The sequence below is a fragment of the Chiloscyllium punctatum genome, chromosome 22, assembly GCF_047496795.1.
Source record: "Chiloscyllium punctatum isolate Juve2018m chromosome 22, sChiPun1.3, whole genome shotgun sequence".
NCBI lineage: Eukaryota > Metazoa > Chordata > Chondrichthyes > Orectolobiformes > Hemiscylliidae > Chiloscyllium > Chiloscyllium punctatum.
In genome coordinates this window covers 46,548,277-46,574,337 of record NC_092760.1, presented here as the reverse complement: position 1 = coordinate 46,574,337, position 26,061 = coordinate 46,548,277, and the positions used below count along the sequence as shown (strand labels likewise).

The 26,061-nt window shown below is 37.7% G+C and overlaps 1 protein-coding gene across 1 annotated transcript in view; it reads left to right on the top strand.

Annotated features, from left to right (window-relative positions):
- The window catches only part of otog (otogelin), a 214,952-nt gene that overhangs the window by 62,850 nt on the left and 126,041 nt on the right, over window positions 1-26,061 (top strand). Inside the window, exons 19-21 of the mRNA XM_072592880.1 lie at window positions 4,621-4,695; window positions 7,447-7,490; window positions 10,775-10,940. Of these exons, the coding sequence (XP_072448981.1) occupies window positions 4,621-4,695; window positions 7,447-7,490; window positions 10,775-10,940 (285 nt within the window). The remainder of the gene's footprint in view (window positions 1-4,620; window positions 4,696-7,446; window positions 7,491-10,774; window positions 10,941-26,061) is intronic.

Below are 26,061 nucleotides of genomic sequence, written 5' to 3'. Positions count from 1 at the left end.
ATACCCTGGGTATGTAGAATGCCAGAGATCTTCTTGTATACAGTCTCTGCTATGGACCTTCTGCCCATCATGTGAACATTGGTCATTTAGCACCTATCTAGTCATATTTTTTCAGCACTTGGCCTGTAGCCTTGATTCAGTTGATCATCTAAATACTTACTTTATTTAGAAGACTCATTGCAGACTTCAGTGACAATCTAAATAGTAAAGGGATCAAGCCAAATATTGCATTACCCTCCATAGATATAACAATTCATAATTATTTGACCCGGGATAACCCACAAGCACTCCGAAGATGATTTATGCACCGCTAAAATGATTCCCAGTATTGGGAATGGCTCTGGCTCAGCTGTCCGTTTCCATTCAGTATCCAGTCAAATTAAGAGCCAGATTTCTGGGCCTTGGAAGTTTGGCAGTGAGCACCTAACTCTTTCCCCTGTGATCACTCATTGGCCTTTAATGTGCCAGTTGGAACCAGAGGATCCATGCCATGGGAAGTGGGCTGCCACAAACCCAAAGTGGGAATTCTCCTCCGTTCTCCGTGCCCTGTCTGTTAGCTCCATGTTTAAGTTTGCTTAATGTTCATCTTTCTAAGGGCCCCCTCAGTATGGAAACGCTCTTGTTTTCTCCTTGCTTCCAGCTACCTGCTGACTCTCAATATGCTCAGTCAAGCAATACTGCAAGGAAATTCCACTTCCTGCCTGAGCAAGTTGTCCACCTGAAAACTCCCAACTACTAGACCTTCATCACTTCAGCAAATCACTTCCTGCATTTTTTAGTGGCTGTTTGAGAGGCATCTCACTAAGTTATATCCTTTTCTCATCATTTAAGTGAGTTAATAGTCCAGTAAAGCAGTTAAAATGGCAGCATTTTCACAATATTTTAAGAGTTATAATGAGTATTTATTTTAATAAATGGTTATAGATGTCTTTAGAATAACTGCTTAAAATATAGAAGCTAGTGGTTATTTGGAAATAGTGACATTAAACTAAGGAGAATTTTATTTTTACTATTCTGATCTTCTCAAAAGCCAGTGTGTGGGACCCTCATAATCAAAATGAAATACTGGCACAGCAGCCTGTGGTTGGTTTGACATGTTTAGGTTTTGTTGCAATACACCAAGTGTAGAAACATAGAAAATAGAAGCAGGGGTATGCTATTTCAGCCTTGGAGCCTGCTCTGCCACTCATTATGATCATGCAGCATCCAGATGTGGAGAAGTCAGCATTTCAACTGTGCCCATCTTGAAGAAGGGTTGCACCTGAAATATTGACTTCTCCACCTCCTGATGCTGCCTGGCTTGCTGTGTTCTTCCAGCCCCCTGCTTGTCTATCTTGGATTCCAGCATCTGTGGCTTGGCTTTTTTGTCTCTATTTCATTATGGTCAGGGCTGTTCATCTAAGTCTGTTCCTGATTTTTTTCCCCATCTCCTTTGATCCCTTTAGTCTACCCCCCCCCACCCTCCCCCCCCCCCCCCCCCCCCCCCCCACCCCCACACACACACACATTATATCCAACTCCTTCCTGAAATCATACAATGTTTTGGTCTTGACTGCTTTTCATCAACTCACTACTGTCTGGGTGAACAAATTCTTGTCAAGTCAGTCTTAAATGGTATAATGGTATACCCTGCATCCTTAGACTGTGACCTCTGTTTCTGGACTCTCCTGCCATTGGGGACTTCCTTCCTACATCTATGCTGTCTGTCTGCTTCAATTAATAGATACATTAATTACCAAAATTGAGCAAAATTGTCACATGTTAAAGTTTGGAACTGAACTGTTCTAAGTGTTTCAGTCAGGAATGCTTTCATAGCTAAATAACCATGGAAAGCATAAGAAACCATAGTGAAGTGGTGGTATATCTGTACAGCAACCTGCTAAATTAGACAGCTTTTTCCTCAAAGCTTGAAGTATGATTATTTTATAAACACAGAAACCACGTTAAATTATGATAAATGTAGACATTTAATGTTGTGTCCTAGCTGAACCATGTTATTGCTTTCTCAAGCAATACATTACCTTGAATCTGTAAGAACTGTATCACAAATATTAATTATATCTTACACCCTGGCAATCAGCACTTCTTTGCATAATATAATTTGCATGTTATGGTATGGCATAAAACTGATTGAAAAGCACTCACTTCCAGTATGGGTTAAGCAAGAATGTTATCTTCTCTGGAACTATTGTATTTCTATTCATCATTTTAAAATAATTTTAGTCAATGATTTAAGAATGCAATTTGTAGTTTACACAGTTCCCCTGTTACAAAAAAAAATTTTTACTGTAGAGTCATAAAGATGAACTCATGGAAACAGACCCTTTGATCCAACTCGTCCATGCCAACCAGATATCCTAACCTAATCTCGTCCCATTTGCCAGCACTTGGCCCATATCCCTCTAAACCCTTCCTGTTCATATACCCATCCAGAAGCTTTTTAAATACTGTAACTGTACCAGCCTCCACAACTTCCTCTGGCAGCTCATTCTGTACATGCACCACACTCTGCGTGAAAAGTTGCCCCTTGGGTCTCTTTCATATTTTCCCCTCTCACCTTAAACCTATGCCGTCCAGTTATAGACTCCCCCACCTCAGGGAAAAGACCTTGTCTATTTATCCTATCCATGCCCCTCATGATTTCATAAACTTCTAAAAGGTCACCCTTCAGCCTCCGATGCTCCAGTGAAAACAGCCCCAGTATATTCAGCCTCTCCCCATAGCTCAAATCCTCCAACCCTGGCAATATCCTTATAAATCTTTTCTGAGCACTTTCAAGTTTCACAACATCCCTCCAATAGGAATGAGACCGGAATTACACGTAATATTCCAAATGTGGCCTAACCAACATCCTGTACAGTGCAACATGACTTCCCAACTCCTATACTCAATGCTCTGACCAGTAAAGGAAAGCATAGCAAACGCCTTCTTCACTATCCTATCTACCTACGACTCTACTTTCAAGGAACTATGAACCTGCACTCCAAGGTCTCTTTGTTCAGGAATACTCCCAAGGACCTTTCCATTAAGTGTATATGTCCTGCTATGATATGCTTTTCCTAAATGCAGCACCTCGCATTTATCTAAATTAAACTGTATCTGCACTCCTCAGCCCATTGGCCCATCTGATCAAGATCCTGTTGTAATCTGAGGTAACCTTCTTTGCTGTCCACTACACCTCCAATTTTGTTGTCATCTGCAAACTTACTAACTATAACTCTTATGCTTACAATCAAATTGTTTATATAAATGACGAAAAACAGTCGACCCAGCACTGCTCACAGGGCTCCAGTCTGAAAAGCAACCCTCCAAAACCATCATCTGTCTTCTACTTTTGAGCCAGTTCTGTATCTAAATGGTTCGTTCTCCCTGTATTCCATGAGATCTAACCTTGCTAACCAGTCTTCCACGAGGAACCTTGTCGAACGCCTCCCTGACTTCCATTTAGATAACATCTACTGCTCTGCCCTTATCAATCCTCTTTGTTACTTCTTCAAAAAAATTCAATCAAGTTTGTGAGACATTATTTCCCAAGCAAAAAGCCATGCTGACTATGCCTAATCAGTCCTTGCCTTTCCAAATACATGTACATCCTGTCGCTCGGGATTCCTTCCAACAACTTGCTCACTACCGACGTCATGCTTACCAGGCTATAGTTCCATGGCTTTTCCTTATCGCCTTTCTTAAATAGTGACACCACGTTGGCCAACCTCTCGTCTTCCAAGACCTCTCCTGTGACTATGGATGATACAAATATCTCAGCAAGGGGCCCAGCAATCACTTCCCACAGAGTTCGAGAGCACAATTGATCAGGTCCTGGGTATTTATCCACTTTTCTATGTGTTTCAAGACATCCAGCACCTCCTCTGTAATATGGACATTTTTCAAGGTGTCACCATTTATTTTCCCACATCCAATATCTTCCATGTCCTTCTCCACAGTAAACACTGATGAAAATTACTTGTTTAGAATCCTCCCCATCTCCTACAGCTCCACACATAGGCTGCCTTGCTGATCTTTGAGGGGCCTATTCACTCTCTAGTAACCTTAATGTATTTGTAAAAACCCTTTGGATTCTCCTTAACTCTATTTACCAATGCTATCTTATGTCCTCATTTTGCCCTCCTGATTTCCCTCCTAAGTATACTCCTACTGCCTTTATATTCTTCTAAGGATTCACTTGATCTCCCCTGTCTGCATTTGATATATGCTTCCTTTTTTTTGTTAACCAAACCCTCAATTTCTCTCATCATCCAGCATTCTCTACACCTAACAGCCTTTCCTTTCACCCTAACAGGAATATAATGTCTCTGGACTCTTGTTATCTCATTTTTGAAGTCTGCCCAATTTCCAGCCATCCCTTTACCTTCAAATAACTGCTCCCAATCAACCTTTGAAAGTTCTTGCTCAGTGCCATCAAAATTAACCTTCCTCCAATTTAGAACTTCAACTTCTAGATCCAGTCTATCCTTTTCCATCACTCTTTTAAAACCAATAGAATTATGGTCACTTGCCCCAGAGTGCTCCCCCACTGACACCTCAGTCACCTGCCCTGCCTTATTTCTCAAGAGTAGGTCAAGTAGAAGCAAGTTTTGAAATTATACAATTGAACTTTTACAGGACTGACTGTCCTTGCTATTTTATGGGTGCAGAATATTCACCTGGAGAAGTGGCAATTAGTTCCTCAGGAATATGGTGAGTAACTGCAATTTCTAATTCAGCTTGCAACATTTTTTTATATTGTATTTGAATACAAGGAATAGTCAAGAAATACTTGCCTTCACTTGCTCTCGTATAACACCATAGAGAAAGATAGTTATCTTTTGGAATCTCATTTATTTTTATTTACAATATAGCAATGGAAACATCTGGCTTAATTGGGTCATTTAAGTCTAAAGTTTTCCTGTTCTTACCTGGGTGAGAAGTTCATTTACATTCCGTGTGCGCATTTGGGAATCTATTCTTTTTCTATGTCCTTAATGTGATTATTCCAACTAGCAAAGCAATGGTTACTCAATGGTATTTCTCCAAGGTTTTATACTTTCAATATTGAATATACAGTGTTCTCTGTTCATCATCTTCTTTGATTGATAGAGATGTTTAATCAGTTCTGCACAGTTGGGTATCATTGTTCCAATATTGAACGGTGTCCAATTAGACACCATGTATAACTAAATAAGAATGATCTTTTAGGAAGGGGTTAAATGTGTCAAACAAATGACAGATTATCAGTTTCCATTGGGGTCCAACGATGTGCAGGTCAGGTGGATTGGCACATGGGAGATGCAGGGTTATGGGGATAGAGTGAGGTGAGTGGGTCTGGGTGGGATGCTTCTTGAAGGGTCAATGTGAACTTGATGGCCAAATGGCCTCTATCTGCACTGTATGGTTTCTATGATTCTATGATCTTAATCACAGTTACACAACCATATAAAAAAAAAGATTTTCAAGTTTCATCTGAAGTGTTTACACTGGAAAAAGGGTACTTGGCAGTGAAAAATCTGAAGAAAAATATTGCCCATCCATTGGCTGCTTGACGCTAACTTGTCTGGGTTTTTAGTCTTGTTGCAATAGGTGATTCACACACCCTACAGAAATAGACGAGGAACTTAGTGTTAGCTTCACCATTATTCTGCTGAAACTGACCGTGACCTCAGATGTCTCCACATTTTTTACATTATCAGAAAATCTAGAACTTGCTGTTATTGCTTCTGCATGTCACCAGAGGGTGCACTGTTGTGGTCACTGCAGCCTGCAGTCACTGGGAATTTTTTGAAATGAAGAGATGTCCACTCTTAAAATTGTTAGTCTCATTATAAAAACCCTGGAAAAAGAAACACCATGTTGAGTAATGTGTAATTGAGATTTTTAACCGTGTACTAACTCAACAATTACTGCTGATCACATTTACTTTGAAAGCTAATTGTACATTTCGGAAGTGTCAAATTTCTTCATTACACCAAAATATCCATATTCGTTATTTAATTCAGGTTTTGTGAACTTAAACCAATTATAGCAATTTTTCTATCTAAAATTTCAAACTACAAAGTGTTTTAATGTTTTTAACTTCCTGCTTTGATTTCTGTGAGAAATATTAAATGCACGACTTTTTTGGGGGGAGGGGGTGGAGATTTTCTCAAGGGTGACTTTTCAATTCTTGTGACCTCCATTTTGGTTTTCAAGAGCTTATTTTTTAAAAAAATTCTGCTTAATATCTTCATTCAGTGATGCAATCATGTGCCTTCTGTATTTGTGTTGACATGTGAGGATTTGGACTCTCTTAGAAACAGAAATAGAAGAATTTGTCACTATTCTCAATAATCATTCAGAGCATATGATTGTTTTTTAAAACAAAATAAGTCAAAATTGTCTAAACGAGAGTGTTCACTGCAATAACATTCACCGCATTTAGCTCTGTACAGTAGCTCCTGGATTCTTGTAGTCTTAAGCTCAAGACCACATTAATTTGTAAATAATTCATTTAACTTAGATTTTCTTGATTCCCTGTTAGCAGAGTATTTCTTTGTTGAAAAATTTAAAATTGCTCTCTTGGTTTTGTAGGCCCTCTTTCCCCTTTTATAAGTTCTCTCCTCTCTATCAGACCCTCACAATACTTTACAGACCCTCCTTTCACTGCAGTCTTGCATTTCACAGAACCCCGAACACCACCCTGAATGACTCCCACCACAGCCTCGCTACTGCTGCTCCCCAACTCAACTTCCCAGCCCAACAGCTTGGGCTCCAGACCTTGCACTCCAGCACCATGTTGTTCCCACCCCCACAGCCCTTGGCCTCACTTTTCATTTCCCTTTTCCTCAGGGCCTGCCCTCAGGCTTACCTCAACTGGGTAGTTGTTGGATCCTGTATACCTGTACAACATGTCTTTTATATGCATGTGCTCATTAATCACAAGTAGTTGTACAAAACTTGCCTACCAACCACATCGTGACTGATGTTTGCTCCAGAAAACAAAAATATCACTCCCAAGACGGCATTTTCAAACAAAAACTCTTTAGTGCAACTTTACCAAGGTCATACCCTCAGTTAATTAATTGGACTCATTCATTGATTCAAGTTTGACAGCTCAGTGAAAGGCTGTTATTTCTTTCACACATGGGTGAAATGAAGATGGCTATTTGAAGTTTCAACTGGGTGCAAGGTTTTGCTGTGTACACTCAAGAAGTAAATATATTTTTGTTCAACTGAAGAATTTTCCTGGTGAATATCACAGAAGATGCTGTATATATTTTTTTCAATTCAGGTAAAGGGACCTTAACACAAACACAAAGGTCATCTTTTATTCCTGCTTAGTGATTACAGAACACTTTGCCCATTGATGAACTGGATTATGCTTCACATATTTTCTGAGTATTAATTATAAACTAGGAATAACTTTATTCATAAAACTGAATGTTTGAAAGTAACAATCTTTGTCATAATTTTCAGGATTTGCTCAGAAGGTATCATGCAGGTTCAGAGTCAAAAACATGGTAAGTTATACGTCTGAGGAGAATTCATTTTTTTGGTGTTGGAAAATTAGATAATTGACCAGAAGGATTGACATGGAATAAATTAGATATTTAATATTTTACTAGTTTACAGAACTTGTCTGCTTTCCAAAAATTATCTGTTATTCCAATCCCTGACATCCTGTTTGATAAAGAAAAATGAATGAGTTGAAGATATTTGACACAGCTTTAGCCCATTGGTTTGAGAACTGGTGGGAAATCAGTGTCACTTCTGAAAGTGAGATCCTACCAGATCAGTCACTTAACTGACCAGTCTTAAATGTTTCCTGGGATTTAGGACCGTAGGGTGGAAATCCTACCTGCCTAGAAATAGCAGCAAATCAGAGCTGGGCAGCTCTCCATTGTAGGCAGTTATGTGGGGAGTAGTGACTGCTGGTGATAATGCACCAAGGGGAAAACCCTATATTACTAAGCCACTAGTAAGTTGGGTGGGTAGGGTTAGTGGGGAAGGTCTTGAAGGTGCTGGGGAGTGTGGTTAGTGAAGGAATTTGGGAGATAATCTAGAATATTAACATCAGTCCATGGTGTATATATAACAGTATATGATAGTGTGAAATAATGGATATTAACATTTACTATGTTTCCGAGTATATGATAAATACCAAGGAAAAAATTGGCAAGGTTAACAAAATAATCATTATTGCAGATTGACATTGTTATTACTTGGAGTATATTGTAGATTTGATTTGTTTTGCCATTCAGAAGAAGGCACCACATCAAAACATTAATTGTTCATTTTCTCCACCAGTACTGATTTGACCTGAATCTTTCTCACATTTTCTCCTTTTATGTTAGATTTCTGGCATCTGCAGTTCCTTGCCATTGATATATCTCTCCTGCTTTTCTCAACCTTTTTCTTCTATTGTTAATGATAAATATCTCTACTTTAACAGATGTAGAATCTTTGACTGGATAAGAGTAGCACAATCATTGTAAAACACTTCTCTGTATACGTCAGGGACTATGATCATTTTGCAAAAATAACAGACGGCTGAATTTACAATGGGGGTGTTCAGATGAAAGCACTATTAAAGATTATTAGCCCTAAATAATTTATTGCATTCCAACATCAAATGTATATTGCAACTTTAAACAAAGTCCTTGGTATCTTAAAATATATGTAATACCAATAGGATAGTGAAGAAGGCGTTTGGTATGCTTTCCTATATTGGTCAGGAGTTGGGAGGTCATGTTGCGGCTGTACAGGACATTGGTTAGGCCACTGTTGGAATATTGCATGCAATTCTGGTCTCCTTCCTATCGGAAAGAGGTTGTGAAACTTGAAAGCGTTCAGAAAAGATTTACAAGGATGCTGCCAGGGTTGGAGTATTTGAGCTATAGGGAGAGGCTGAACAGGCTGGGGCTATTTTCCCTTGAGCGTCGGAGGCTGAGGTGTGACCTTATAGAGGTTTACAAAATTTATGAGGGGCACAGCTAGGATAAATAGGCAAAGTCTTTTCCCTGGGGTGGGGGAGTCCAGAACTAGAGGGCATAGGTTTAGGGTGAGAGGGGAAAGTTATAAAAGAGACCAAAGGGGCAACTTTTTCACGCAGAGGATGGTACGTGTATGGAATGTGGGTTGGGATATCTGGTTGGCATGGACAGGTTGGACCGAAGGGTCTGTCTCCATGCTGCACATCTCTATGACTCTATGACTCTATATAGATTTAAATTGCTCATGGAATGAAGTAATATACAGTTTATAAGTGAAAAATGGAACACATTTCACAAATAACTTATACTATACAAGTGAAAAGTAAGCGGTGATGGGTAAACTGAGAAATATCATAGAGATGAATTGATTTATGAATAGTTAGCATTTATTAACTAATACCACCAACACAAATATGTACTGCAATTTCTACCATTGTTTCCTCTTTGAATAAATTTGGATCTGAATAAGTGATCATTGCCCCTGAATAAATGATCATTGGAAATGAACACAGCATGGTAATGCAGTACACCAATGAAATTGGCAGCTATTTTATGATTGATAATTCTCCGGTTAATTTCAGGCTAAGTACACAAGCCTGTTTTCATCTGTTCAAAAAACATTTGGAAGTCAGATGGCACCAGGCAATCCATGCAAAATGAGTCAACAATAATGAAATTTGTGATAGCATCACTACAACATTACAGGAATTTAATCTCCAGAAAAAATATTAGGGCATCACACCATTTGTAATTGTGGCAAGGTGGGGACTGTGGAGTAAAGAGTTTACTCTCGCTTCACTTTACGATAGCTACTGAACATGTGCAAAAGGATCTCTGTCAAAGTGCTGTCATATCACATAGTGCTGGAGCTTGATTCTGTCGGGCTCTTGCATTCCTTGAACATGGTTATGTATAATAAAGCCTGTTAATATTCACTTCAAGCTTAATTATGATCTTACAGTGGAAACTACAAAAATGTTGCAGAAATACCTGTAGTAAAGTCACCCATGGCACTGTTTTGGAAATGAACACAATATGGTAATGCAGTGCACCAATGAAATTGATGGTTATTTTTCGATTGATAATTCTCCAGTTAATTTCAGTAACTGATCCAAATACAAATAGAGCATGTATTTGGTTCCATTATTTAAAAAGTTTTAATTATTCCAAACTGTTGTTTAAAAACATTAAACCAATGTCACTAGCATAATTATTGAACTTTTAAGGGCTCAATTTGTACACCATTTGAATTTTTATTTTTCTAATACTTCCAATGATTTTACAAAGTTTGTTGCACTTGTAAATCTTTTGCTATTCCAATACTTCCAGTAATTTATGACAAAACTCGCAATTCTGAACAATTTATCCTATTGATACCAATGAGGTAAGATTGAGACATAAATGTCATCAACAAATGTTTTGGTATTGATTTTGAAAACTTGATCAGTATAAAATCAACCATAACAAAACTAATTTTACAATGCACTGACAAAACTAGCAAACATCCCAAAGTTATGTGTGAAAGTACTTTCTTCATTAATGGAAAGAGTTTGACAATGACAAATGGCTATTCCAACTCTTGAGATTGGATTACATTGAACAAAGATTTGTGAAACTCCTCACTCAACTCACATCTAATCTTAAACTTAATACAATGAAATGATTTGTGTCCTGACAATTGTCTTAGTTACAAAATAAAATTGAATGTTTGAAACCATCAAGTAGCATTTTGCTTGTCATTTGTTAAAAACAAGGTCAATTGAAGTAAAAACAATAAAAAAGAAGTATTAACCATTTTGTTAATTCTACAGATTCCCAATGTGGTCCTGGCCAAATATACTTTAACTGCAGTGCTCCTTTGATTGGCTTTGAGACCAGTGGAGGAGCAGGGTGTCAAGATACCTGTGAAAATCTGCTCTTAAACATTTCATGTCCAGAATCCATGCCGTGTCTGTCAGGATGCATTTGCCCACCTGGGTAAGTGACTGCTCCTTCAGCTGTATTGAATATGTTATGCATATCAAGGATTTATGGTTAAACTGGAAGGATAAAGTCTATGCAAATTATGTGACAGTGATTTTAGCTAATGGTGACAATTTAGTGTATGAAGCAGTAAACCTAAAGTTACAGCACAGTTATTATGCAAAGAGAGAGAATCTCATGCACAGACAGGGCATTGTTTCCCAGATAGCTAAGTACTCATTTTAGAAATGTTTGTTGGCACAAGTCTTTTCAAAAATTGAAATGATTCAATACTAAATTTCAAAAATACAAACTCAATGAAGAACCTCAGGTCAGGTGAATTGGCCATGTTAAATTGCCCGTAGTGTTAGGTAAGGGGTAGATGTAGGGGTATGGGTGGGTTGCGCTTCAGCGGGGCAGTGTGGACTTGTTGGGCCGAAGGGCCTGTTTCCACACTGTAAGTAATCTAATCTAATCTAATCTAATCTAATATTAAACTAGATTTCAGACTGCAGTGTTTGTATTGTGTCTGATATGAAACTCTCGCCGTAAGATGGACATCGAGAGGTTACTGCTGCACCTTGTCGATATCATTATGGACTATGATACTGTTTTGGATTTCTAGTCTTATATTTTTCAGAGTTTATTTACATTGTATTACATTGTATTATCAGAACTGATAAGTATTTGAAAAACTGTTGTGTTTGGTGCATAATGTATAACACTTGCCTTCAGAATAATGTAGCACTTGATATTTGGAATTATTATTTACACAAGTGTTACCAATTATTAGACTGCATTCCTGATCAGTAGTATTCAAGTATTTTGTTCTAAGTTCTGCTACAGAAGTGGATTATTGAAGAGGGAAGAACAATCTGTGAAATACAGCATATTGGAATTGTAAGCTTAGATTGATTCATTGCATTTATGTGCTTGTGAGACCACTTGGCTAGTGTCTTGTGTTGAGAACAAGATAATAACCCATGCTATTAGGGACAAGGAACTGGCATGGATAGAGGATTGGCTGACTGGCAGAAGGTAGTGACTGGGGATAAAGAGGTCTTTTTTAGGATGGTTGTCAGTGACTAGTGAGATTCTGTAGGGCTCAGAGTTGGGACCATAACTATTTATGTAATACATTAACAATCTAGACAAAAGAACTGAGGGCATTGTTAAGTTTGTAGATGACACAAAGATAGGTGGAGGGACAAGTAGTGCTGAGGAGATGGAAGGCCACAGAAAGACATGGCGAGATTAGGAGAGTGGGCAAAGAAGTGGCAGATGGAATACAATATGGGAAAGTATGGGGTCTTGCACTTTGGTAAGAAGAATAGAGGCACAGACTATTTTCTAAAAGGAGAAACACTTTGGAAATCTGAAGCACAAAGAGACATGGGAGTCCCAGTTCAGGATTATCTCAAGCTTAACATGTAGGTTCAGTTGGCAGTTAAGAAGGCAAATGCAATGTTCGCATTCATTTCAAGAGGGCAGGAATACAAAACAGGGATATATTGCTTAGGCTGTATTAGGCTCTGATCACACTGTATTGGGAATATTGTCAGCAGTTTGAGTCCAATATGTGCCGGCATTGTACAGTGTCCAGAGAAGCTTTACAATAATTGTCCCAGGAATAAAAGGCTTGTCATACAACTAAATCAGATCCTGTGCACAAAATTTCTCAAGAAAGCTGGCTGTTTATCAGGGAAGCAGTGACAGAATTCCATAAATCTTCATTCCTGGGCTGGAGTTACAAATGCATGACAACATCACTAAGCCTGAACTTGACTCGAACTTATTCAATGTTATCGCAATAACTCGAGTAAATAGCTACATTGCATGACTCATTTGCCATACTACCCATCATAAATGTGGCCCCAATATCTTGTGGAGTTTCTACAGATGGCTTTGTGCCTTGGCTCTCATTTGTCCTATCAGAAGTGGATGGAATCTATGTCCCACTGTTGAAACTCCTGGGAGTTGCAGAGACCCAACACAATTGGGCTTATGCCATTTTGCTAATGGATCTTATGCCAAATTTGTGGCAGACAATTGAAAGAATTCCTTTAAGCAATCATTATCTTCAAAGCATGTTAATAATTTTAGTGCATCATATATTCAACATTTTAACACTTTATATTAAAATATTAGAGTTTTGACCAGTTTAGTTTTTATTGTCATGCATGAGTCATATTAAAAGGGTACTACTAATAGGTTGGCATCAGTGATTTCTTAAGGATCATCATGTTGTCTGTTGCTACATTTTAGTTTGAATAACAAAATACACATTATAAAGTATCAAATCATGGCATTTACAGAGAACCAGGAGTTTGACATGATGTAGCTATGGCAAAAGTTTTCTTAAGGTACAAGGTTGGATTCTGAATGAATGAATGAATGAATGATTTTGTGGTCATATGTACTTTACAATGAGTAAAACTATAGCAGTGAAAAGCTTTTCCACTGTGGCTAAAATCTGGCCCCATTTTGAATAGTTGTAAGAATAAGAAACAAAAAGAGTGAGGTTCTCAGTTTAGATACTGGTTTGGGATACAGTTTCTGGAGTTGGCACCAGTGATTTATGAACACATTCTATCAAGATCAATAATTATACAGTCAGGGTTACAGTATGAAACTGCAATTGTCATGCATATTTGGCAACTCTAATATCTTTCGTGCTGGCACTGTGACTGAAAAATGATGTAGGATGCTGCACTAAGCAATACAATGACACTACACTTTTCTTTGAGGTTAGTCTATTAATCTCAAATTCTTAGTATTATTCTTAAATTCAATCTATTTAATTCATGAGTGTCACTTTAAGTAAACTTGCAATATTATGAGTATGTGATAGGCTTGTCATAAGGGATACCATAAATTAATGAATAAAAAACAAAATCTAGAAGAATTATTGTGTTAGAATTTTTGCACAGTGTTAATCACAATTGTGTTGCTTGAGAAGCAAATTTGAAACACCGAAATGGTCAAGCCTTAATTTGTAGAATTGTTCATAGCATTGTGCAAGGTCTGCCATTTTTCATACTTTGGAGATGCACAACCACCTGATGAAGGAGCGGTGCTCTGAAAGCTAGTGCTTCTAATTAACCTGTTGGACTCTAACCTGGTGTTGTGTGATTTTTAACTTTATTTTTCATGTTGTACTCACATCTCTGCACTCAATGTGCCAAAAACAATGTATATCTTAAATATTATTTTTGAGCTGGAGGGTTATTGACTCTTGTCTATTATCAACAAAAGGGAAGAATGCTAACTTATGCCAACATTGAATACAAACTGTGCCACATTCAATTTAGCTTATACAACTACTACTTAAGATCAATACTTGGATAATGTTTCATATCACTGGGTTCTAATGTGTTTCAAGTGACAGTACAACAGGTTTTGCAGCTGTATTTTTGAAGTTAATACAAAGTTATTGTTGATGATTGAGCGGTGATTCCTCCAACGTTAATTTCAGTATTTGTTAATGTTCTTTGAGTAATACAGCATTAAGTTATTCTTAGTAATGTCTGAGATGACAAAACAATTTAGATAGCACAATGCCATTCAGTTAATTGAACCTAGATACTGACAAGTATCAAGAATTCACACCTCCTAAAGCTGATCAATTCTTACATTTTCAGCTCTTGCATACTTTCACATTCAAACACTGATACTCATGTCATGTGTATTCTATAATACATCATTTTATATTAATGTAATGATGAATACATAATTAAATAAATCATAATCAAGGCAAGCATTCAATTATACTCTTTAAACCACCAAGGAAGTATTATTTTGAAGTCTACATATAGTTGTAATATAGAAATTATGGAAACAATTTGCAAATAGTATGTTACCTGTTAATGCAAGCTAATTTAGTAAATGTGTGATGGTGTTAATTGATTGTGTGTTCATGAAGAGGAGACAGCTGGGATCAGGAGAAAGTTTGGAAGAGAACTGTGATTACGTCATGAACAATTTCTATCAAGAAAAATCTCAGTTTTGGTTTTTAATTCAACATGAGTGGACACTAGAGTCATAGAGTCATAGAGATGTACAGCATGGGAACAGAACCTTTGGTCCAACCCATCCATGCTGACCAGATATCCCAACCCAATCCATCCCACCTGCCAGCGCCCGGACCATATCCCTCCAAACCCTTCTTATTCATATACCCATCCAAATGCCTCTTAAATGTTGCAATTGTCTCAGCCTCCAACACTTCCTCTGGCAGCTCATTCCATACCCATACCATCCTCTGTGTGAAAAGGTTGCCCCTTAGGTCTCTTTTATATCTTTCCCCTCTCACCCTAAACCTATGCCCTCTAGTTCTGGGACCCCAGGGAAAAGACTTTGTCTATTTATCCTATCCATGCCCCTCATGATTTTGTAAACCTCTATAAGGTCACCCCTCAGCCTCCGACACTCCAGGGAAAACAGCCCCAGCCTGTTCAGTCTCTCCCTATAGTTTAGATCCTCCAACCCTGGCAACATCCTTGTTAATCTTTTCTGAACCTTTTCAAGTTTCACAACATCTTTCCGATAGGAAGGAGACCAGAATTGCACACAATATTCCAACACTGGCCTAACCAATGTCCTGTACAGCCGCAACATGACCTCCCAACTCTTGTACTCAATACTCTGACCAATAAAAGAAAGCATACTAAATGCTTTCTTCACTATCCTATCTACCTGCGACTCCACTTTCAAGGAACTATGAACCTGCACTCAAATGTCTCTTTGTTCAGCAACACTCCCTAGGATCTTACCATTAAGTGTATAAGTCCTGCTAAGATTTGCTTTCCCAAAATGCAGCACATCGCATTTATCTGAATGAAACTCCATCTGCCACTTCTCAGCCCATTGGCCCATCTGGCCAAGATCCTGTTGTAATCTGAGGTAACCTTCTTCACTGTCCACTGCACCTCCAATTTTGGTGTCATCTGCAAACTTACTAACTATACTTCTTATGCTCACATCCAAATCATTTATGTAAATGACAAAAAGTAGAGGACCCAGTACCGATCCTTGTGACACTCTACTGGTCACAGGCCTCCAGTCTGAAAAATAACCCTCCACCACCACCCTCTGTCTTCTACCTTTGAGCCAGTTCTGTATCCAAAGGCTAGTTCTGCCTGTATTCCATGAGATCTAACCTTGCTAATCAGTCTCCCATGGGGAACCTTGTCGAATGCCTTCCTGAAGTAGTAAAAAGAAAATCAGTGTTAGTTAAATGGGGAGTGACTGTGGAAATCAGAGATGCAGAGTTATCTTGTTGTTTTAGACCATTTGCCACCAAAAGTTGATATGCAGGTTACAGTACAACATCAAGAAAACTAATGTGATGCTATCTATGATAAAAAGAGGAATTGAGCATCGAATCATACAGCATGAAAACAGACCCTTTGGGCCAACCAGTCCATGATGACCATATTCCCAAACTAATCTAGTCCCATTTGCTTGCATTTAGTCCAAATCCCTCCAAACCTTTCCTATTCACAAACTTATCCAAATGTCTTTTAAACATTGTAACTGCACTTGCATCCATTATTTCCTCTGGCAGTCCATTCCATACACAAACCACTTTGTGTAAAAATATGTTGCCCCTCATCTTTTTTAAATTTTTCTCTTCTCACTTTAAAAATATACCCCTAGTTTTGAACTCACCTGCTCTGTGGAAAAGAACTATGTTATTTACTTTATCTGTGCCTGTCATGAATTTATAAACCAGTAAGGTCACCCCTTAACCTCCTATGCTCCAGTGAAAGAAATCCCAGTCTTTCCCGTCTAGATCTATAGCTCAAACCCTCCATTCCCAGCAATATCCTGGTAAATCTTTATATTACATTTATTCAGGGCAGTTGTGGAGACCACATCTTGAATACTATGTCCAGTTTTAGTCTTTTTTTTTCTATGGAAGGATGTAAATGTGTTGGAGCTGGTTCAGATAAAGTTTCTTTGCTTTCACTTATGTTCTGTTCAATGTACTGATCTTTTTGATTTACTTTATTATTGTCACATGTAACGCAGGACAGTGAAAAGTTTTGTTTTGCATGCAGTATAGGTAGATCATACCATACAATGTGCAATGGAGTAATAGAACTAAGCGAGGAACACGCTGCAGAGAAGGTGCACAAAGAATGAGATCAACATTAAATTTAAAATTTGATCTGCCATCCATCCTTGCATCTTTGCTCTTTCTTTATGTATGAGGCTTTCCTTAACGTTTTCCATTAATCACAATGGTGGGCTCTCAGATAAAATCTTTTCTTTCTTGTGAGAGCATTCTATGCAATCTGAAATATCCCATTAAGTGCATGTTCTATATTTCTCTATTGACCTATCCTTTAAAATTATTTGCCAGTTCACTTTAGCTAACTCTGCTTTTATGCCCCATTAATTGCTCTTCTTTAAGTGTTTTTATCCTAGCTGATAGCAATATTGGACAAGTTCAATCACACATTTTTTGTTGCATTAATTTTACTCTTGCAGTTAGTCATTTGAACATATTCATATGAGGCTGCCAGGGTTCTCTTTTTACACAGAGGGTGGAGGGGGCCTGGAACATATTGCCAGCGGAGGTGGTAGACGTGGGAATGATAGCCTCATTTAAGATGTATCTAGACAGATACATGAATGGGCAGGGAGCAAAGGGATACAGGTCTTTAGAAAATAAACAGCAGATTTAAATAAGGGATCTGGATTGGTGCAGGCTTGGAGGCCGAAGGGCCTGTTCCTGTGCTGTAATTTTCTTTGTTCTTTGTTCTAAAACAAGAATGCAAGTTTATTACACAGAAATAAAAAAATAAGTTTTATATATCTAAGTCTATATGAAAAAAATTTCACATTATTAGCAAAATAAAAACATAGATTCACCCTTTGCTCCCAGCCAAATTCTTTTTGGAAACTCAGTCCCAGAGAAATATTACTTCTCTAGCAGCTTTAGTTTATAACTTAACCAATTCTCTTCAGTTGTCCTTGTTAGACTGCTGAAACAGTTTCAAGACTTCTTACCACTTCCAAAAGCATGAATTCCTTTGTATTTCTGGCAGCCGAAACAAAATATCTACAAACTTTCATAGCCAGGAAATTCTACAAAGGTAACAAACTACTTTGCTGCTATGATGAAACTGCTCTTCTGAACTGCAAACTCGATCCTTCCACTAGGATGGAACCGTCCTTCTCCTGCCATGATACTGAAGCTTGATTCTTCTGTCCTGAGCTCAAAGATGCTGGTGGCTTCTGGTAATTTAGTTTTCTGTATGTCAGAAACTCAGCAGTGGAAATATATCTTTAACCAACAGCACAGATATTTGGCTTGGCACTTACTGAGTTGCAGATTTTCTTAGAAATTATACATTTAGGTCACGTTACCAAATAACTTCATGACCTGCTTTAAAAGATCAATTAACTTCAGTGAACCGAAATCAAAATGCATCAGCCTCTCTTTTCAAAATCAAAATTATAGATGTTAGCATTATATTGTACACCATTATCTCAAGCTTAAAATACATCTTGGATCCACTCTTCCTTAAACTGAATGTAATTTCAGTCATTATGATCTCTGCTTCCTAGGGTGCTTTTTATAGAAGGTTATTAATTTTATTTTATTGCACAATACTAGGTCTAGTGTAACTTGCTGTCAGTTCAATTCCAAAATATTCTATAAATTCTTCATCTCATTCTTCTTCCTCTTAAAGCACGCCTGAGTAAACTGTAGAAACAAGTCACAAGTAAAAATAAATTGATTACCCAGTGACCATTGGAACAAATAGTACAATAGATCTCTCTCATGTTAAGATAAACTCAAACTAACAATAATTTTGAAGAAAGTAATTAGTAGTAAACTAATATATCAATTTGTAGAGAAGGTACATTGCTATTAACGAAATAACTAGGGATTTGTTGGACTTTAATCCCTCAAACTTCTTAAAGATAGTTTTTCTGGTGATAATCACCTTAATTTCTCTTTAGCCATTGGGTTATTCTGTATTCCTGATGTCTAACTTGTGATTTCCACTGACTAGACAAATACAAAATACTGTTTCAATATTTTGCTATTTCCTCATGAGGAGTTTTCTGTTTCCTAGGGCACCAGTGTTTAATTTAGCCACTCTCTTTCTTTTCTTGTTAAGAGAAAGCTCTAACAGCCTGTTTTTTTTAATACCCCTGGGTGTTTAATTCTTATATTTTGTTTTCATTTTTTGAACATTATATACACTCTCAGGAGATGAGTATCCTTGTAGATTAAGTCACACATTCCTTCAACTGTTCAGCAGGCTGGGTCTTCTACCTGACTTACCAGGGTATATCTTCTATTCTCTCTTAAAATGGTGTCATCAGAATAGCGCTGAACCTACTTCCAGCCACGTGTCCCACTCTGCCGACTCCTTGTTTCTTGCATCTCTGAAATTTCTGTCTGTTCTGTCTTCACCTGAAGTTTAAACTTCCTGAGCGACTTCATTGTGTATGCATTTGTCAAACTCTGTAGTGTCCTGTCATGCATGTTCCAATTTAATTGCCACATTTCATGACACAAATACTGGAAGGTCAATTGCTTTATTTCTGTCAGCAGAATGGAATGCTTTCTCATGATACAATCAGCTTGTGATATTTATGCAGTAATTTTTACAAGGCATAAAATGTGATAAGGCAAAAAAAAATGTGGTGATTGGTTGCAAACATTCCAGGCAAAACTTTCATCAAACCAGTTAATTAAACTGCCATGGACGGCTAGAAGTTGTTGCAAATTTTCAGAACTTTATTAAAGAACTTCAGTGTTTAATATAGTTCAAGTACACAATCAATTCTTTGTGAAGTACAGTACCTGGTTGTGATAAGCATCATAGATAACTGCCAACTCATCTCTCAAAATATCTATTCACTTTTTGGATAGTGTTCAATAACAGAAGTGAAAAACTAATATTTCATGTTTATATCTTGTGAGCACCAACTTGGATTTCAGCATCTTGAGAACTGCATTTAACAATGTTCTTTATGAAGTGCTGCTAACTTTTAGAAAACAAAATCAAATAAATTGCTGGCTCTCCTGTGGACAGATCCTGAGACCTCAGAGTAAAATACATTAATCATATTAATTAAGGACACAAAAGATAATGGTTATGTTTAATCATTTGATTGTGAGATGTACTATAATCATATCAAATAATTTTTCTGAGCCAATTAGGTGAGGCATTTATTATGGACTCTTCTTTCTTTGTACAAGCTCAAGCCAGTCTTCTAGCTTCCCGTTAAACAATGCTTATTAACATTTTAAAAATGGTAAGGCAATTCCCTTCTGAGTCAAGCTTATTTCAACCTTCTAGCAAAGTCCACAATACATAACTAGTGAGTTTCCAGTTATATCATGGCATGTGTCAGAGGCTCATCTTTATATTAATTAAATTCCGTCTGTACAGAGAAAGATAGATGTTTGCTGGAATACAAGTAAAGCATGTGATGGCATGGAAGTGTTATGCTTGAAGTGTGAGAAATAGCAGTGTGCACATTTGTACTGTTTTTATAATATCAACAATCAATCTCCCATGGCATTGTCACCTGTCAGGCAGAGAATAAAGTTTCCTCACATGATGTCTCTCCTTTGTTAGTTGATGTCCTTTCTTCATCTACTTATTATTATTTTCTCTCAATTTTGTGTTGAACCCTAGATTTATTGAGGAAAGGAGCCACCATTGAAGGCTGATTTTAAGATTTTGGTTGCAAGAAAATCATATATTTCATTATATTTTCTGTCCTCTAGTTTTGCCTCCCTTGCTCATTGTATTCCCTACCTATTGCCTTCCCAGAATCATTGCATCTTCCATGTTGAATTATCCACTTGACCCTTGTATTGCCTCTTCCCTTCAAACAACTCTCTTGTACCTCACTCTTAACCTGTTATAAAATTCCCTCACCACACACTCTCCTAAAGCTCATGTGGCCAGAGGTCAAATATCTTCTCAGCCTCAGGGTCTTATTTTTCTCCTGTACTATTCATAATGCCTTTGATATATTTCTATAAGGGGCTTTATGCTTCCAAAATTAATCAACTTACTTTACTAAAAATAAACTCAGATTTATCTGAGGAGTGAGACTCTCCTCCCACTCCATTTCACTGTTTATTTCACTAGTGTTTGCAATTACTGTCGGATGTTTATCTTCTCCAAGGGTGATACTTTGTATGGATCGAAGACTGGCTGGCTATCACCAAATACACTACTCATAAATGGGTCTTTTTCTGATTGACAAAATGTAACAAATGGAGTCCTGCAGAAGTCTATACTGTGGTAGCAGCCTTTTACAATTTATATCAGTGACTTAGATGAGGAAAGCAAAGGCCTAGTAGTTAAGTTTGCAGATGACTAAAAGATATCAAATAAAGTATAGCATGAAAGGTGGCCTTATTAGCAATGAACATTCTATGAGTGAAAAAAAAAGCTTTTCCCACTTTCTAATAAGTGATATGTTACTCTCTTCCCTTTATCTGCAATTCTTCCTTCCTGTCCCTCTGTATGGCTTTATCGGTGTGACATACTTGTGGATTTTGATATTTATATCACTCTGTCTCTGTTAATTGCTTCAAGCTCATTCTTCCTGACCATGTATTTTATCTCTGCTACTTCACTCCAGTTTCACTGTGAGCTTTTCTCACATTTTGCTGATGTAATTTGTATCTCTCGCTCTGTTTTCAAGGACCTGGGTACACAGATGGATTGGGTTTTTAAGTGCCACTGTGCGGTTTTTCGTTTACTCACAGACAATGAAACCTGTAAATTAAGGACAACCAAGAGACTTGATCAAGAGCCCTTTATGCTTAAGCATTCTTATTTAAAAAATGGTCATTTATGTACAATAGACAAGTATATTCTGCACCTTCTGTAGAGTTTGTTTTGTTTCTACTCTCACCCACAATCAAGCCTAATTCTGCAAACTTGCCAACTGGCTATAATTTTTGTTTATTCTCCATCTTCTGAGTTTCTTTGAGTTTATTGCCACTCTTTGCAATGAGAGAATAGTATCCTCGTACTTGGATCTTGGATCTACTTGGATCTATGAAACTGGGCTGTAGAACTGGAATGCCACATTGTTGATCAGAATTGTTCATTTTATACCAAGGTTACTTCTAATTGTAAAAAGGCAGCTAGAAAAATCACAAGATGGTGCCTCAGACCCAGTTCAGATTTATATGCAATGATTTGATTACCTCCCTCCACCTCTTTAACTAATAGTTTTCTTTTCGCTTACTGTCTATATTTGGTTTGATATTCTCTCATATGTTTAGTTTTCCCATTAGACATTTACCTCCAAAGTTTTGTATTTGATTTGCATATTCCAACAATGTTTGGTTCTGATTTGTTGCTATTTATCAATTTGAGATTTGATGTAATGGATATACCTTTATGTGAGTGATGATTTGGAGATGCTGGTGTTGGACTGCGGTGGGCAAAGTTAAAAATTACAAAACTCCAGGTTATAGTCTAGCGGGTTTATTTGGAAGCACTAGCTTTCGGAGCACTGCTACTTCACCAGGTGATGAAGAGGCAGTGCTTCCAAATAATCGGTTAGACTATAACCCGGTGTTTTATGTTTTTTTATCTATGTGAGTGAACATTTTTAGTTTTAGATCAAGATCAACCCTGTTTTAACACAAATATAGGGCCAGGTTTTTGTGAAGTCATTTGTAATAGGTCCAATTTTTGACCAATTGGTGTATGATTCAATAAGTGGAACCCAAACTCAAGAGGGTCATTTAGATGTTGTGCAATGTTGAAGCAAATTTTGTCATAATTAAAGTCCATATCCACAGTGTGCAAGTTATCAATCAACAGAGTAGATGCAAATGCTCTTGAGTGGTAGACAAGTTCAGGATACCAGTCTTGGTCTGAGATTATTTTGAAGTACCTTACTCTTCAAACTGAAGAAAGGTTGCAGCTGTCAGAGCTTTAAGAAGTCTGTTGGACTGCTTTGGTAAACCTCAGTGGCATCTGGCCAGGTTGTTTCATTAGAGCAGTTTGTTAACATTTCCTAATGGCTTATCATTTATGTGCACTTGACTGGGTTTCAAAAGTTACAATTGCCTCAGGGGCTCCATGTTCACTGTTGACAGTTATTTACATTGTTTGATAACTTAAAGAGGCTATTAAAGGTTTATTATTTTCTGATGTGGAGTCTGAATGGAGTCTTGTTTGTTTTTATGAGAGAGAGCCAGTTGAGATTTAAAAGCTTTGAATGGACTGTATAGGTTGAGTTTATTTTTTATTATTAAGCATGTCAGAGTGACAGCTGTATTGGATTGTCAAAGATTTTTTCATTTCCACATGGTTGCTGAGCTCTGTCCATGTTGAAGTGGTGGAGCAAGAATTAGCATACTCAGTTGTCATCTGGAGTAACAGGGATCATGGGAGTGATTGGTGAGCATGAGCCATCATAGAGGGTTCTAGGAGGATTGCAGAGATTATGAATTGGCATGGAGGGTTTGAACAGCAAGGTGAGCTTTTGTGAGCATGAGTTGGCATTGACTTGGCACAGTGGATATTAAGAGCGGCCAGAATAGTCAGTGGAATACTGAGCTGGAATATCAAATTAGATTACATGCTAATTCAAGGTAAGAAGTAGAACATGAATGCACAATCTACTCAGTCAAAAATGAGAATGTTTGATTCCTATCTGTTTAATACCAGCATACAAGCAATGAGAAGATGCTTTACAGAAATTTTCACTCCATCGTAGTCTTCATTTAAAAGGGAATCAGACATAGAGAACTTTTTTTTTGGTTTCAAATGCCAGCTGTCCTATTTCAGAATTAATGAAAATAGAACTCATTCTAGTTTATTGGCTTCACTTTTCCCTGAATAAATTGTTTTATACATTATTTAAACAGAAACTTATTTGCCAAGAGGATCAAATACCACCTAAGAAGCTTAACAGAATCATAGAAGAATACACAGGACATCAGCACTATTTAATTAAACCAAAACAGAGTTGTTACATTATAATTCAAAGTTGCATTTTTTCTGATAGTAGTTTATTTTGTCTTTGGCCGCAAGCACAATGCAGTAATGTATTTGTGGTAAACTACTGAACATTCACATTCAAACATCCTTTAAATCATGTTTTTTCTCTCACAACGGCCTTTGGAATTAATTAAGTATTGCAATATTTTCAAATTCAATTTAATTACTATCCCTATTTAAATGTTAATCAAGCTGATGATTTCAGCACAGGAACCACATTCAACTGATGTTTATGGACCCTGCAAATTAGAAGTCTTTCTGATTTAGACTTGAATATAAACACTGTCCAAACCCCCATTGCTATCCGGGGAAAGAATTTTGAAAGTTAACCTCCTCAGAGAAAAGTAATTCCTCCTTATCACTGTCTTAACTGGGACACACCATATTTTTAAGCTGTCTCCTAATTTTAGATAATCCCAATGAGGTAAGTATTCTTTGGGCAATCTCATTGTCAAACCCCCTCAGAAACTTCTGTTTTAATCAGATCACCTCTCATTTTTTTTAGATTAGATTGTTTACTTACAGTGTAGAAACAGGCCCTTCGGCCCAACAAGTCCACACCGACCCGCCGAAGCACAACCCACCCATTCCCCTACATTTACCCCTTTACCTAACACTACGGGCAATTTAGCATGGCCAATTCACCTGACCTGCACGTCTTTGGACTGTGCGAGGAAACCGGAGCACCCGGAGGAAACCCACGCAGACACAGGGAGAACGTGCAAACTCCACACAGTCAGTCACCCAAGTCGGGAATTGAACCCGGGTCCCTGGCGCTGTGAGGCAGCAGTGCTAACCACTGTGCCACCGTGCCACATTTTACTGAATGTCAATGAGTATAGGCCAACCTAGTCAACCTTTCCTCATAAGAAAATCTGTTCATCATTGGTATCAGTCAAGTGGATCTTTGAATTGATCCAATGCAAGTATATCCCTCCTTCAGTAAGGAGCAAGAAGGTCTGCACAGTTCTGAGGATGCAGTCTTTTACTGCCCTGGATAGCTTTAGCAAGTACTGCCTACTTTATGCTCCATTCCACTTGAAATGAAAGTCAGTATTTCGTAATTTCCTATTTAATTGTTGTACCTGCATGCTAATATCTTGTATTCATGTTCATGAATACTCAGATCCATTTGCACTGCATGCATTTTGAAATCTCACTCTCTCTTCTACTTTTCTCATCTTCCCACCACAATGGATTACATCACATTTTCCTACATTGTACTCATCTGCCAGTTCTTTTTCTCATTTGCTTCATCAATCTGTTTCACTTTGTAGACACTTTATATGTTCTTCATAATGTACATTCATGTTTAATTGGATATGGTCAGCAAATTTGGCTACACTAGAGTTGGGTCATTCATCTAAGTTATGAGAACAGATTGTGCAGTTGACTGGAAGATAAATTAGATTCCCTATTCCTCTTTTTAAGAGTTTCAAAGTGAACTTGATTGTAAAGTTAGTTTGTCCCCTTTCTAAAAAAAATCATTAATAACATCAGTCCAGTTGTGAAGCTCTTCAGTGTTTGGCAGGAATGATATGTGTTATTTCTCACATAGGAATGTAAGGAGTGGAAGGAGAAGGTCATACACCCTCTTAAGCCGGTACTTCCATTCAATAGAATCATTACTGGTCTTTGGCCTTATTACAGTTGTCCATTCAGTTCCCAAATCAGTTGATTCTTGTCGTGTCTAAGAATCTATTGATCTTAGTCTTCAGCTGAATAACTGAGTTTCTGCTGAGACTATCTGTTGAGAAAGGATATACTGGCACAAGTGGGGGTGCAGAGGAGGTTCACTAGGGTTGATTCCAGAGTTGAGGGGGTTGGCTTATGAGGAGAGACTGAATAGACTGGGATTTTATTCATTGGAATTCAGAAGAATAAGGGGGAATCTTATCGAAACATATAAAACTATGGAAGATACAGATAAGATGGAAGTAGGGAGGATGGCAGATGAACTAGGACAAGAGGGCATAGGCTCAAAATTAGGGGGAGCAGATTTCGAACTGAATTGAGAACCTCTTCACCCAGAGGGTTGTAAATCTATGGAATTCCCTGCCCAGTGAAGTAGTTGCCACTACTTCAGTAAATGTTTTTAAAGCTAAGATAGTTTTGAAAAA